Genomic DNA, 14,979 nt, shown 5'->3' on the forward strand with positions numbered 1-14,979 from the left:
CCCCGCACCGCCGCCTCCGCTCGCTAGTCCCTGTCCGCACGCCCTCTTGCCTCGCCCCGGCTACCTCTCCTCAGCCCGCAAGTTCTTTCTCTCGGCTCTATCTCTGCACGGCGTTCCGGCCCCCGCCGCCACCACCTCGGCCACAACGGCACCTCGTTTGCAGTGCCTCATCTTGCCAGCCGCGGCACCTCCTTGGCTCCTCCGCTGCGGGCTGTCCTCTCAAGCCCGCTGCGCGCCGCCCGCGGGCTAGCCGGCTCGCCCAGTCGCGACCTCGGCGGCAAGCAACTGCATAAGAACAGCTGTTGTTTTCCATGTCTAGGTTTGCAGTTGTATGAAATTGTTCCAGAAAGTGAAGAGGGAGCATGGTGTCCTGAGGCAGAAACTAGAAGCCCATTTTCAGGTAACCATTTTTCGAAAAAAAAAATTCATCCACTGTTCTGTAACTTGTGCCTTGACACATGACTCATGGCAGGTGAATATGTCTCAGTTTGTGTTTATGTACGCGCAGCTGCTGCGACAAGCTGGTCCCGCTGCCACCAGACCTGCTATGTAAGAACGGAGCCTTGACCCTTGCCATTGTACAAATTTCAGTAAATGGAGTATGGCACAAGAAGATTGACATTTCCATGAGAGAGAGAAGAACAGAGGGAAGGAGGATAATAAGAGAGATGAGAAACTTGTGTAAGAGAGACATTTCCTTGGGTCTTATAGTTGGTCAAAATGATCCTTTTGCCACGCTGGATCAACTTAAAATTCAGTTGAGTGTGCCATTCTTCATGGATATTATTATTATTGTGATGAGCTGGTGCATTTGAATGCAAAGAAATTATTTGATTTTCAAAGGGATTTCGTCGTCGCAAGCTTCCTGCCTTCAACGCTTCAAGAACGAATTTGCCTTAGTTATCCTAAGAGCAAAAGTTAATTAGATCTTTAATGTCATCATGGGAAGCTCTTGTGTAATCTTTTTTATTTTTCTTTATTTCTTTCTTGGTTTCATAACTGTTTTGAACAGCTTTGCTCTTTTTTGTTTCTTTTAATATATAACCAGTAGGGGCCTACTCCTCCTATTTCATAAAAAAAAACATGTGTAAGTACATACACGAAAGATGATACAAATATATAACTGTGGAATAAGGCTACAAAGAGTATTGCGCTCTATTTTTTTCCCTCATTGTTTCCCTCTATTCCAGCAAATTTTCGTCAGCCCCTATTTATCCTCCGGAGCGGTTCGGGTTGTGTCACGGCTCTCGAGGACAGTCACAGAGACGTGAGGTTGCATTGCTTGGATCCTTTGCCTGACACTACTGCAAAACAAAAACAAAAAAGAGATTTTTAGGAGTGGGTGCGGTACCTGATTTAATTCTCGCAGCTAAAAATGTCATTTTTAAGAGCCGGTAATGCACCCGGTTCTACAAATTCATGTTCAGATAATAAAAAAAGATCCAAAAAATTGAAAACAGCAAAAAGAAAAAAAAAATCCTAGCCAACCACCACCACCCTTTAGTGTCAAGCTACGATTTTTTTGATGAAATATACACACTTGCATCACCTGGGAATCAAACTGCCTACCTCAAGCCTCGCGTTTACCTTCCTTGCAACCACACTACATAATTACTTATGACTCTATGAGATATGCTATTAGTTTATATTAACTCAAAAATTGTTTTTTAGGGACGGATGACGCCATCACCCGTCCCTACAAATGTATTTTTAGAGGCAGGTGATGCCATCACCTGCCCCTAAAAATATTTTTCTATTTTATCTGAATATTCATTTAATTGTTTACATATAGCAAAACAAATAAAAAATATGAAACTTCTACACTATGGTTATTATGAACTATAGAAACAGAAAAATATGGCAAATATATTTCAGTGTAAATAAATGTTAAGACTGTGAAAATCTCAAAGTATGACTTGAGTTATATGAGATACTGTATAGTTAAAGCTATTAGAGAATTTATAATAATTTTTGGACCATTAAATTACCTTAAATGAAAAAATTATCAACTACAAAGTTTTAGATCTCGTCATTTTCTATAATTTTGATATAAAGTTTGACTTCATCCAAGATCATATGAAAAAGTTATGATTTTTTTTTGCGTGTAACTATTTGTAGGGTTAGACCATGCCATCACAGGCCCGCAAAAATAATTTTTTTAGAGACGGCTGAGGTCATGACCCGCCCCTACAAATGCCACCATTTTTAGAGGCAGATCATGGCATCATCCCCTCTTAGAAATGCACGCTCATTTTAAGGATGGATGGTGCCATTAACTGTCACGCTCATTTTTAGGGGCGAGGTGAGAGGAATGCATATGGCCTCACATACGCGGCACAGTGTTTGCGCCAGACGCGTGGAGGTGGCTACAGGTGGTGTAGCCACCTCCACGAATAACAGCACATCCCTCGAGACAGCAGAGTTGAGTACCTCGGCACGCAATAGCTGACGCAGCTACGGTGGTAAACATCTCGACGCCATGACATGGTACCTCGGTGCTATAAATCATGGCGCCGACCCATTGGATCCAAAAATACAAATTATTTCTCTAGAAGTCTAAATGTGAATTTTTTCTATAAAAAAGGTAAAAATACAAAAAGTACGGGTGCGGATACGCGAGTCGAGAGCGTGGTTGCGTGGGGAATGAAAGGCAAATGGCCTTGCTTTTGTTGACCAGAAGGTAGCGGCAAGTTTCAAATTTCACGTAGGGCAGTCACTGACGCCATCGTGACGCCCGTACCTGACGGCTCGGTGGCCGCTTCTGCTGGCTTAGTGGTGGGGTGAAAGAGCTCCACAGTCCCTAAACCCTAAATTCTAAATCACTTCAAGCTAGTTGCGTGGGCCCAGCATAAGCACTTTGCCGACCCTGATAGAGGCGGCGGAGCAAGCTGGCGTGGAGATATGGCGGCTGGCGTGGCATCGCTTGCTCAGATTTTCTAGGCAAATCCTATATATTTTTTGGAAGAAAATTACTTATGCATCTTCTAATATTCCAGGTCCGTGCAGCTTTTTCGCAACGTTAGATTCCAGTTCTTATTTAGCAGCATGCATGAGACAGCCAAGTAGGCAACAAGCCTGAGCATGTACATGGGACACGTGTCATCCTCTAGTTAGCTTTAGTGGGTGGGAATTGTTTTTGGATTTTGAAATTTAATTGTGTTTTTCTCTCAAACTGTGAAACCGTTTAAACCATTATGTTTTTAGAGAATAAATCTATCATAATCAGAAATATATTTTTATTATTTTTAAAAAGATCAACATTTGGATAAACTAGCTTAACATTTTCGATATACTACTTCAACTTTTTCATATTAAATGTTGAATTAGCATATTTAGAATGTTGAACTTCTTAGAGAAATGTTGAATATATATTTAAAATGTTGGCTATAGTAGTATTTCATAAATTAACGAATTAACACACAGATTACAATAAAGAAATAAACGTAGCTGCCAGCCTGCCACCGAATGCCTGGAGGCTGAAGCTAGAGCCCAATAGCAATCACGTTGGCTGCCACGCGCGTGCTGCTGCTGTCGGTGGGTTGCCGCCATGCGCTGTCATCGTGGGCCGTAGTGGGCTGTGAGATGGCATGTTTTTTTTTTTGAGAGGGATGGCATGTGTTACGGAAGATGGCGGCTGCAGCGACCGGAATTTTTTCATTTTTATATTAAAAAAATTCAAAAATATATGTCGAATAGAGAAATTTTCAAAAATGGGTGTCTGTCGCTCTCTATTATAATGGGCGACAGGCATCTATTTTTGAAAATTTCCCTATTCGACATATATTTTTGAAATTTTATTTTTTAAAATATAAAAATGAAAGAAGCGCACAGCGACCTCCCTGCGGCCAATTTTTAAATGGGCCGGTGGCCCGGGGAGATCGATCGATGAAGGCCATAAGCCAAACGGGCCTGATGATCACGTCCACGCAGTTGAAAAAAAAAAGAGAAACAAGCCTGGGGAACGTTCCCGTCGCGCATAGCCAGATTTTTTCTTCCCCACATTTCAATATTTGAATTCGTACAAACAATCAGAGTTGTTGGATTTATATCCTAATTTTAGCTTCTTCTCTCTCCTCAAACTTTCCTCTCCTCCCTCATTTTTTTTTTTTTGAGAAACTTCCTCTCCTCCCTCCTGTGCACGCGCCGCGTGCGCCTGCCGCCGTTTGCAGGTGGCGCTGCCTGCACGTGCCGCCGTCGCGCACCTACTCCTTAGAGAAGAAGCATTATGGCCTGCGAGGCGCACGGGAAGGAGGCCTTCGAGGAGCTCCAGAAGAAGAGGATGCATCAGCGTCCTGCTCCCTGGTTTGCTACGGCAGCCGGTCACCGCGCTACCCGTACGGCGGCGAGCCGGCGACAGCACCTTCGACTAGAGCGCCGGCGCGCTGCCGTCGGCGAGGGTGGAGCCCCATGGAGGCGCCTGCTGGCATCCGCGCGGCAACTACGAACGCCGTATGCGAAGCTGCTGTGAAGTGATCATGCATGTGTGCCCCCTGGATTAAGAAGTGATCGTGTGCAAGTACTTTTCTCAACCATGCAATCGTTGCCAGCGTAAAGACAATACAAGTCTGTTTAATTTGTGACAGAAGTCATTAAGGAGCGTAGAGATAATGAGTGTGTTTGTGTGATCATTCATGAATATACAAAACAATTGGCATGATCCAAGTTTAGAAATCCAGGATTCAAAGTAAAAGAGCAAAATCACAGCACCTACTGACCTGCCCAGACCAAACAGGGAAGTGGAAAGCTTTGTCTACAAAAAAAAAAGATACATATACAAGAATCCAAAATCAGATGCTATGTAATGTAAAGCTTTCTCACAAGCTCACCAGATACATCATCCCACTGAGGCATCCACAATACTGATCAAGAGCTTGTTTCGTCGATCCTTGCTGCATTCCTCGCTTGTATTAATATACAGGATCACACATCGCGTCAAAGATTTGATTTCAGAGCCCCTGTCCCGCGTGTTATTCAATCTACAAAACAAGGGTGAGTTCCTTGCACACCAAATCAGGGTGTAAGGGCACTTTGCTTGAGTCATGCCATGAGAATCTTTATCCCCTTATGCCACGAGTAGAACCTCTGGTTGAGTAATAGGCCTCCATACTTGCAATTCCATGCATGCTGTTCATGCCGATGCCCAACAAGGCCAAACAACATCAAGTTGAGGGGGCAGATCTGGCTGCAAGGCAAGAGAAACGTGGCTAACTCAAGGAATCTCGTTTGATGGAGTTATGTTAATGCTCTGAGAGCGAACTCTGTCGATGATCTTTTGCCTGCCGGTCAAATCTTCCTCGTACCCAACAATCTGCATGAAAAAACGGAATTTACAAGAGTTGGCCATCACTGTCAGGTGTTAGTTGTTATTAGGACATCTTAATTATTGGATACACTGACCTGAGATTCTGTCTGCGTCTCACTGAAAGGGTAGTAGGCAGTGGGTGCTCGGGAGGGTGCAGGGGACGAGCTTAAGCTTTGGACCTTGGTGCCAGGTGTGTTCTCTTGCTTCTGTTGCCTAGAGGAAACAAACAGCAGAACCAGTAAGGGAAATCCTATGTGCAGGACTGCAGGCAAAGTAGCTAGATTGAAGTTCCTTCAACGTAGATGCTTTAAAGTAAACATTCCAGATCTGTGTGAATATTCATTTTATCATTGTCTTGTATAAGTGGAAGTTTTAGTGAGCAGGCATGATGATTGAGTGCAGGAATAGCTCCTTGAAATGCATAATATACTGACTTACATATTCAACCAGCTCCTTGAAATGCCAAAGGAGTGTGTATCTTTCTGGTCTTGAACAACAGCAGAATTGTCAGGTTCAAATATCTGCATTAGTTAAGGATAGAATACTAGTACATTTCTAAAGTATGGAGTAAGAAAATCAATAGAGCCATTGATCACAAGAAGAATGGGATACACTACTAGGAGATTGCACATCTTGAATCTGCAAATTTGAAAAAGTGGTATATTTAGATAATGCCCCATAAAGATGCCCTTGTAATAGTGAAGTGTATGAATTGCATTAGCACTACCTTGGACGATAGGACCTCTATCGCATCTGCAACATCAGGAACAGAGCCAGTTTCAAGGTGTTTCTCAGTCCTTCCAATGTTTCCGCATGTATCATTAGCGTGGCCAGAAACAGATAGCAGCCTTCTTTTACTAACTGCAGGAGCAATTGCCTCTTCATTAGCTGAGGCATCACCTGCTAAGCAAACACAATGAGCTAGTGGTGCAAAAAGTTTCTTTTCACAATTTGTATAACGAACGATTACCCAAGTTGTCTGTTGGATTGGTTGTTGTTACTTGATATCCACTAAGCAGCTCAGAGCAGTTAAATCTGCTTGCCTGCGTGGAATACTGACTGACAGTGCACAGATCAGCCTCTTTGTCCTGAGAAGTAAGTGGTTTCGGCTGAAAGTGATCAAAAGAGACAATTGTATCCTGCAATGATAATTCACCATCTTGTTAAGCAATAAGCATCACATGCTCACAAGCTATCTTCAACAGAACAATAACTGAACGGTAAGATGTGAATATGCTCAAAACCATGTATAGAATATGGCTACCTGTTTTACACACTCAAAGAGCCACTCTTCAGTAATGGTTGGAGTTCCTCTTTTGGAGTATACCTCATACTTGTCACCACTTGCAAATTTGCAGATAAGATGGGTCACTCCCTTGAATGCCTTTTCTGTAAATTTAGCGCCTAAAGCGAAGCACAAGTTCTTCAGCAGATAGCTTTCTTTCTTTTCATATTGTGAAAGTGAGATACAGAAACGGAACTTTTCAAATCCTGGTAATGGGATGCGACAGCGCAAAGGAGAGAAGATAGGATGGCTTCCAACTTCTTGTAAGCAAGCCACCTTTACAAAATTTTAAATGTAAGAAATGGAAGGGGGCCTGCCACTTTAAAAAGCATAAACAGAAATAAGAGATCAAGATCACAGAAGCATACCTCCAAACATGAGCGTATCCAATGTGTTGAAACAACTGTTGAATGAGAGAAGTCACAAGGCATGCTGTTTCGTCCATGGCACTCAATTGTGTAATTCACAGTTTTAGATTGTATATCACCCACCACAATGCCTCCACCTTCTCTGATCCAATCAATAACCTCAGGTCTCTGATTCAGATGAACATAGCTGCTTCATCAACAGAAATGAAAGCAAATGGAAACTAAGCATCTATGCATAATTAAAAGAAAAATAGGCACTATCTAGATGCCTATAATCTCTATAACCCCGATACTTCAACATGACCCCGTATCACGTATCCGATACGTATCCGCGTATTTGTATCCTATACTCCGATACACCTTTGTGCCTTTAACTTTTTCAGAAATTTGACATATCCACGTATCCGTATCGGGCCGATACTGATACGCCTATCCGTATCGGTGCTACATAGCCTATAATCACATCATTTTTAGCTCTGCTGTACTACATCCAGTAACTTTGGTGTTATGCAATTTCAAAACAAGTTGTTCGATCAACAAAAAGAGGTTAAAAGTTTTGGCAGCATAATTTACTGTTGACCTGAGCATGCCAGTCATCAAATCAAGGTTGAACCAAGAGTCATCTTGAGAGGAAAAGGGAGGTGGCACAGATAACGAAGTGATGCCAATACAGGAAGTGGATTCAATATTAGCAAAGCAGCATACCTTATCATGAGAAAATGAATTTGAGAAGCCAAATGTTATCCCTTTGAAAACATTTGATCTGCTATTTCCTGAATTCACTGTGGATGCTCCTTGAGATTTGGGATCATGCTTGCTAATATTGACCACTGCATTTTGTTGGCTTGAATTTGCAGACCTGGTTGCTGATCGGGTTTTGTTCATGCTGTTTTCATGTTTGCCTCTAGCTGGTTTTCTTTCAGATGACATATCTTTTTCAAGTTGATTCCCATGTGAGTCATTAACAGTTGGGACATGAAAAATCCCACTAGAGCTCTTGGCTACCTTCGTTTCACGTGTACCAGAAGATTTTTCCATAGTCACATGTGAAAACTCTACATTCAAAAGTTAGAAAACAATGAATGTAAAATCAAGCCAGTACAATATATTTTTTAACACAGCCCACCTAAAAAATGTGAAATACATCTAAATCTGATGCTTCAAATATATGTTTATAACATTTTTACCTTTCAAGAGTAGCTCAGTAGCCACATGAGTTGGAGATACTTTTACTTCCTTTTTTTCTCTATTGCAGTCTTCTAACCACGTTACTTTCACTACATTTATTACACCCCAAGCAGCCAGACGTCTTACTTCTTTTTTCTCACTGCCAAGACAAAAAAGCACCATCAGGTGCAACTGCAACCAGTTCAAAGTACTAGGATATACAGAAGAAACAGTTGCATGAACTTACTACTCCGAAGGCGCACCAAGTATAATATGTGTAAGCTTCTCATTTAACAAAATATGCCGGGATCCACCACCATTGCGTATCATCCTGAGTAGCCTCAACAACTCATTCTCTTCAAAGCCCACCAGAGAAATTCTGCAGTTTGATAAATATAGATCATCATTTTCCGCCTCTGTGTCCTCAGCAACATGACTATCGACCTGCATCTCATTTGCCTCTTGGACACCAGGTGCACCAACAATATCAGTGTTGCTGATCTTTGAAGAATCACCAAATGAAGCAGGCACACATTGTGATGTTGATACTGAATCATCAATTGATGTTGCTGGAACAGGCTGAAAACTTGCACTTGCACTACTGATCTCTGGGTTGTGTTGTTCCTTGAGTGAAGTTTTTAAACCACTAGAAGCAGACCAAGTCTGACAAACAAGGTAGCTATTTTCATCTAGGCAAGCTTCATTCCAATAAAGAAAAATTAAAAATGTTAGACTAACCAAATCACAGTTAGTAACAGTTACAGGATAAAAAAGCAAATCAAAGCAGCAAAATAGTCCCTGGGTATGTTTTTACCTCTACGAGCAACAGATTGTTCAACCCATCTTGGATTTACAATGTGTATATTACCCCATCTTCGGGCCACGACATATTTGTCACCTCCAGGTTCGTAAATAACGTGTTAAGAAAAGTTTCCTTAGGATTTTGTATTGGAAATCAGTAATATTTAACAAATACCAAGCTGCACGTTTCATTAACACTAGAGCAAAGGAAATCAGTAATATTTAACAAATACCAAGCTGCACGTTTCATTAACACTAGAGCAAACATTAAGCAAATGCTGATCTCCTAAAGGTATTTCTTTCAGTGTTATATTTTGTTTTGTCATAATGATAAATGGACACATGGCTTTCAGGAATTCACAGCTGTGTGTACATACCATCACTCGTCAGTCTTTACTAACTTTGGATAAATCAAATTTCCATTCTTCGGCATTTCATTCATGTTCTATAGCTATGTGGGAAACATAATAGACTGTGCGCATGTAACTAATTCATACAGAAAACATCGAGTGCATAAAGCATCAAAGGATATATTTGCAACTAAATGGGTGCACTTCCGTGTAAGACAGCCTGAAAACTGGCCACCATTCCGCACTATTGTTTTCTCCAATTCCTTCCTTTCAACTGATGAAAGAAAAGAAAATTAAAGCATCAATGAAGGATGATCATTCAATAGAATAAAGTATGTGCTAACAGATGTAGCTTTTATAAGAAAAAAAGCTGACAGTAGCTCTGAATGAGGTCAGGAGCTCTTTGTGCCTATAGGCCGCAGTTCATTTACCTTACACGTGGACTAATTGCTATTCCCGCTGGCCAGATTTACTTATTTTAGGACATTTATTGTTATGTGGGGACGGGTGTACCATCGTTGCCAGAAGCCGGCAGCAGAGGAGTAGCAGGCGCAAGTATCTTCAGTTAGTTTGTTAGCTTGAATTGTGGTTCAGTTTGCTAGTTTGTTTGGATAGGCACTATCGTGATTTGGTTTGTTAGGTGTCAACAGACAGGCAAGGACGGCTCTATATAAGCCAGATTGAAATCTGGAACGGCATTGAAGAAACTTGTTAGCCCTAAATTTGTGTTCGTGTTCCATCTACCTAGCTCCAGGGAGGCGAGGCTTGACCTCACCGTCCCGTCAAGCGCCGACTTCCGGTCATCGTTTCTGCCACGCTATCCACCCACAACATTTATATGTTCTCCAATGCACATGTTTGACAAGAGAATGTCATAATAAGTGGCACATAGGAAAAATTGGCACTGAATCTATTAACATCATGTTTATGCATATATAATTTTAGGTATAGTAAGGATCAGGTTTTGTAAGAGATGAAGCTTTGAAAGTTTAACATTTGATTTCGCACATAGTACAATAATATATATCTTGGACTAGTTTGTAATAATCAACTTTTTCTGGTCAGCTTCCACAGGAACATGTCACAAATCCTAGCCAATCTCTGCAAAACCCAGTTACATATATGCAGAAAACCTGAGCATATCCACCTGCCCACTGCATGGTCTAGTCCAATCTCAAAGTGGAAATCGAGAAATCTTATTCTCAACTGATACTGAGAAATCTTATTCTCTATTGCTGTGAGGAAATATAAAAGATGGAATAAATCCATTTTATCATCATAGTCTAATCTAGATGCAAAAATCAGCTCTCAACATTAAAACTGAGCATTCAACATGGCTTGCGTACTAAACAGAACATGAAAATGGGGTATTTTTTGCAACATTTTGACTTTTTGAGAGTTAATGACATGTCAAATACTCAAATACCTGGTTTTGAAGTTGAAGGTAGACTTATTCATGAAAGGCTAAACTGGACCTAATCCTTTTAAAAGGATATCATTTTACAGCAAAGAAGGTTAAAGAGACCAGCAGGTTTTGTCAGCTGCAATTCAAAATACCATTATACAACAAAGAAGGTACTCTTCCATTTAGTAGACAGCAATTACCAGTTTACTGAGATTTGTAATAACCTTGTCTAAAGTATCACATACAATATTACATAATATCAACCCTTTAGTCAACAACCATAAGGGCATGTTCAAAATGAGCGGATCGGGATCCAAATCATAACAATTTAGTTTAGATACGAACTAATCATAAAACTAACCAGAGTAGTCCCCCTCTTCCATATTTCAATAAATATGCAAGAAAAAAATAAAAAATGCATGTTGAAAGAAGGAAAAAGTGGAACTCAATTCGAACACGAAGTTGAATTAAGTCCAACTGCACATACCTGGATTCAATTTGGTGACACAGATATTCAACCCAACAAAGGGAAGAATCCTGTAGGGCTCATGAGGCACAACACGGTGTTCAATCCAGCATTGTTCTAACCAGTTCATGGTGACAACAGGCTTCAAATTATTCACAGCATACTACAAACACAAAGCGAAGCAACCATATCACTAGTACTCCACATCACTGTTAATCCTAGGCCAACATCACAAGTACACAACAGTACCAATGATGGAATTCAGCCTAACCTGAATGGAGTTCTACATTCCATGAAAGAGGACCTACATTTATGGAGCTCGGCTGGGACTCGAGGAGTTTCTCACCTCCTCGCTCTAGTAACCATTTTTGACTAGGTCTGGTCGTGAGTGGGGTTTTTTTTTCCAAGTATTTGTAAGGGTGATTGCTGTTGAAGTAAGCATGTGTGTGTGTTAGTGTGGGTGGGTGGTGCTGTTTGGATTTCTTAAACCCTCTCTTTCTTCTTAATATAATGATACACAGTTCTCCTGCGTCTTCGAGAAAGGAAAAAAAGTACCAATGCTGAGAGAACATGACATTGCAAGCAATTTTTGCTTTGATGCCATCTGCCTCATTCAAACAAAGTAACAGCACTAAAGGTACATTGCAGTTATTCTTTTTTCACTATACAGCAGGAGTATTTAAACCAAAAGTTCTTTGTCCACATCTAAAGAACTCATTCTGCTTATCAGGTATTTTAATGATAGGTTATATAGGAAATGGCCAATTCTAACACCAACATGAACAGTAAGATTAAGCTATTGTTTCCAATTCAGATTTAATGAACAAATACCAACATGGCATTTCTCTTGTAGCATCAATTAATTAAGCTGCTGCTGTGGGCAACACTGCACAGCATCTATATAAAGGTAAAGGGATTGCATATGTTGTAATCAGCACAGGTTTCCATACTATGTTAAAAGCTTTAAACATAACTTATTAACTTACTTTGTATTTAGCAGCCATGACATCCTTTACAATTACAAAGTTCACATCCATGGAGGACTTACTTTCCAAAATGCCTCCCATGGCTGTCACTAATTCTTCAATCTTAGCCTGCAAGCAGCAAATAAAATTTGAAATAAATTAACTAATGAAACTGTGAATTTAGCAGAAGTTTTTTGATATATGCACCTTCTCAGCTTTTTCAAAGCCTGAACATAGTATCTTAACCCCATCCATTGCAAGGCAACAAGTATAACTCTGTTTAGGTAGAAAACGGCGTTCTTTAGCACAGGAAAGAATGCACTGTGGTCCTGTAAAAATACAAATATGGTTTTAAGTCAACTTTTAAACAAAGAACCAGTTGAACGTATTAGAAAATTGGTTGTTGTGGTTCCGAACCACAAATAAATTTTTATGCACTGAAAAAATGCAAAACACATAACTTTTTGGGCTCCATATTAACAATAAAAAGACAAAAAGAGGAAGCCTGAAAAAAAGATAAACAGGTGTTTTATCATAGCTTCACTTGGAATGTTTGCAGAAGAAAAATTTAGATTCCATCCACATTTCTCAAGATCATGATCCTCATTGACTCATGAGACAGGATCACAATCACCACTGCACAGATGCTTCTAATAAATAATTGTTCCTACACGTTTCAGCCCTAAAGCATGAAAACTAACCACCAAGTAAACTGGGGCCCTTTTGCTGCACCTATATGAACAACTAACTTATCCAGGGAATCAAACAGGAGCATAAACAAAATTTGTTCATGGGAGTTGAGAGGAAAAACAATATCAAGAGAAACCAACGTATTCTTAACAAATGAAACATATTTTGCATAACCATATCTTCTGTAGCCTATCTTCACTAGGGACAAACCATATATACAAATCCCACTTGAGCTTTCATCATCATTTTACTTTCACCCAAAAAGGTTGATTGTTGGACTATTTACCAGCCTTAGCTAGCAAGCTATGATTAGTACTGGCATTATTGCACCTATTATCCTAATGAACCTAAACACGATCAGGTTGGGACATAACCTATCCAAATTCAAGAATTTGGCTCCACATAGAAAAGTTCAGCACAACCTCAACCTATCAATCAAATTGATCCATCAGTTCTCGCAACTTAAGTTCTTTTCAAATTGAAGCCACTCTAGTTTGAAACAATCAGACACATTAATCTCTACTGTAACACAAAAAATTGAAAACAAAGTACCAAATTTCAGAGTAATAGTGCACTTACCAATTTAACCTTAACAGCTAGTTATGAATTGAAATCACATAGGCACAAACTTCTCAAAGTGAACACTGGAGTTTCCAATTATCAAGGCATTTTAACAGTTGAGCCTAATCCCACTAACCATTAAACAAAACAATAACTCCAGAACCACCCTACAAAATTTAGGCCCCCCGGTTCCAGAACTACGCAGGTTCCAGAACTACGCAGGTTCCTGCACCTCACCTAGCAAATTGCAGCCTTTAGTCCTCAGATCGGCGAACCTCTCCTGCAGAAATTCACATCAAAACGGAACCAAGCGGTATTAGGGATCGGGAAACCGAAACGGCGGTCTGATTCCCACCGTGGAAGAGGAGGGGGCGAGTAAGAAAGGGCGCCGCGGCGTACGTGGGAGGAGGATGAGATGACGTGGAAGTCCAAGGGGCCCGTGCGGCTCGGGTCGGCGCAGAGGAGGACCTCCGCGCCATTGAGGCGCAGCGCGTCGTGCACGGCGTCGAACACCTCGGGGGCCACCAGGTTCCGCGACAGGAACACGCTCGCGCCGGCGAAGGTCGCCGCCCGCCGCCCTCCGGCGTGACCTGCCGGGCCGGAGCTGTAGGACGGCGTCATCGGCGAGTGGCGGGGGCGGGGGCGGGGGCGGACGCGCCGCCGACGGCGGGGTGGGAGGGTAGGACTGTAGGAGGCGGGAAGTGGCGGAGGAATTGATTTTTTTTCAGAGTTTTTTTCGGGGGAACTGACAAATCGTCTGGAACGGAGGAGCCGGTGTGGCCGCGTGGGTATACTTTGCGCATTTTGACTCTTTTTTATAATCACGTTCCAAATTTGGCCCAATTTCAAATTAATTTTGAGAATCGACTATTTTCAGTGCCAGCCAAATTTTGAGAATTTGACTCTTAACACACGAAGATAACGTGTGAATGGACTCGGCTAAATGGCTTGGATCCTTTAGTGTAAAAAAAATGCTCTGGTACTCCTTGCTAAAATTTGCACAAATCATAAAACACTTCTAAATAACTACTCCCTCCGTTTCAAATTATAGACCTAAGTTTGACCATTAGTTTTATTCTAAAATTTATGCAAAATATTATTTCTTTTGTTGTGTCTTATTTTATCAATACAAATTCTTCAAGAATAATTTAAATTTGACTATGTTTGCACCAATTTTTTGAATAAAATGAGAGATCAAAGTTGGGTTAAAAAATTCAAACGACTATAATTTGAAAAGAGAGGGACTGAGAAAATAGTTGATTTTAGATTATGGTTCAAAGTAGTTGATTTGAATGGGACGTGTACGTGCTTATGATCGAGAAAGCATGAAAAGCATCTCACTAGGGTCACACAATTTGACAAAACTCAACAGAATATCAAGCAGCATATGTGTAAAGGGTTTTTCATGGAATATGACATATGGCTTTGGTAGGACATTGCATATCGCTAGGGAACTTGCCTCTTTTAGATTTTTTTTTTGAAAACAACTCCAGACTTCAAGCATCACTAGAACAAACTTGCACAACCTTATTTACCATATCTGAACTCGCAACAACTTAGACTTGAATCAAGCATATGCAACCCACGGAATTTTCAGGTTCATTGACAAGATATTTGCA

General features: G+C 40.9%; 1 protein-coding gene across 7 annotated transcripts; it reads right to left on the bottom strand.

Moving 5' to 3' along the window:
* Nucleotides 1–4,573: 4,573 nt before the first annotated feature.
* On the bottom strand, nucleotides 4,574–14,105 carry LOC120643853 (DNA topoisomerase 2-binding protein 1-A-like). Of its 7 annotated transcripts, XM_039920336.1 has the most exons (19): nucleotides 13,760–14,103; nucleotides 13,598–13,640; nucleotides 12,317–12,438; nucleotides 12,131–12,238; nucleotides 11,166–11,307; nucleotides 9,456–9,547; nucleotides 8,937–9,030; nucleotides 8,370–8,820; nucleotides 8,143–8,282; nucleotides 7,661–8,010; nucleotides 7,012–7,123; nucleotides 6,956–6,972; nucleotides 6,567–6,863; nucleotides 6,273–6,441; nucleotides 6,030–6,205; nucleotides 5,915–5,941; nucleotides 5,741–5,823; nucleotides 5,398–5,515; nucleotides 4,574–5,308 (listed from the first exon to the last, which is right to left on the bottom strand). In XM_039920336.1, the coding sequence occupies exons 1-19, from the start codon at nucleotides 13,979–13,981 to the stop codon at nucleotides 5,210–5,212; spliced, it is 2,862 nt and encodes a 953-aa protein (XP_039776270.1). In that variant the 5' UTR covers nucleotides 13,982–14,103; the 3' UTR covers nucleotides 4,574–5,209. The 7 variants fall into 7 exon arrangements, with proteins under 7 accessions (XP_039776270.1, XP_039776274.1, XP_039776271.1 ...); XM_039920340.1 differs by lacking the exon at nucleotides 6,567–6,863 and having other exon boundaries at nucleotides 13,760–14,104; XM_039920337.1 differs by having other exon boundaries at nucleotides 6,030–6,163; nucleotides 6,956–7,123; nucleotides 13,760–14,102.
* Between the last annotated feature and the right edge of the window lie 874 nt (nucleotides 14,106–14,979).

The sequence above is a fragment of the Panicum virgatum genome, chromosome 8K (genome assembly GCF_016808335.1).
Source record: "Panicum virgatum strain AP13 chromosome 8K, P.virgatum_v5, whole genome shotgun sequence".
Lineage (NCBI taxonomy): Eukaryota > Viridiplantae > Streptophyta > Magnoliopsida > Poales > Poaceae > Panicum > Panicum virgatum.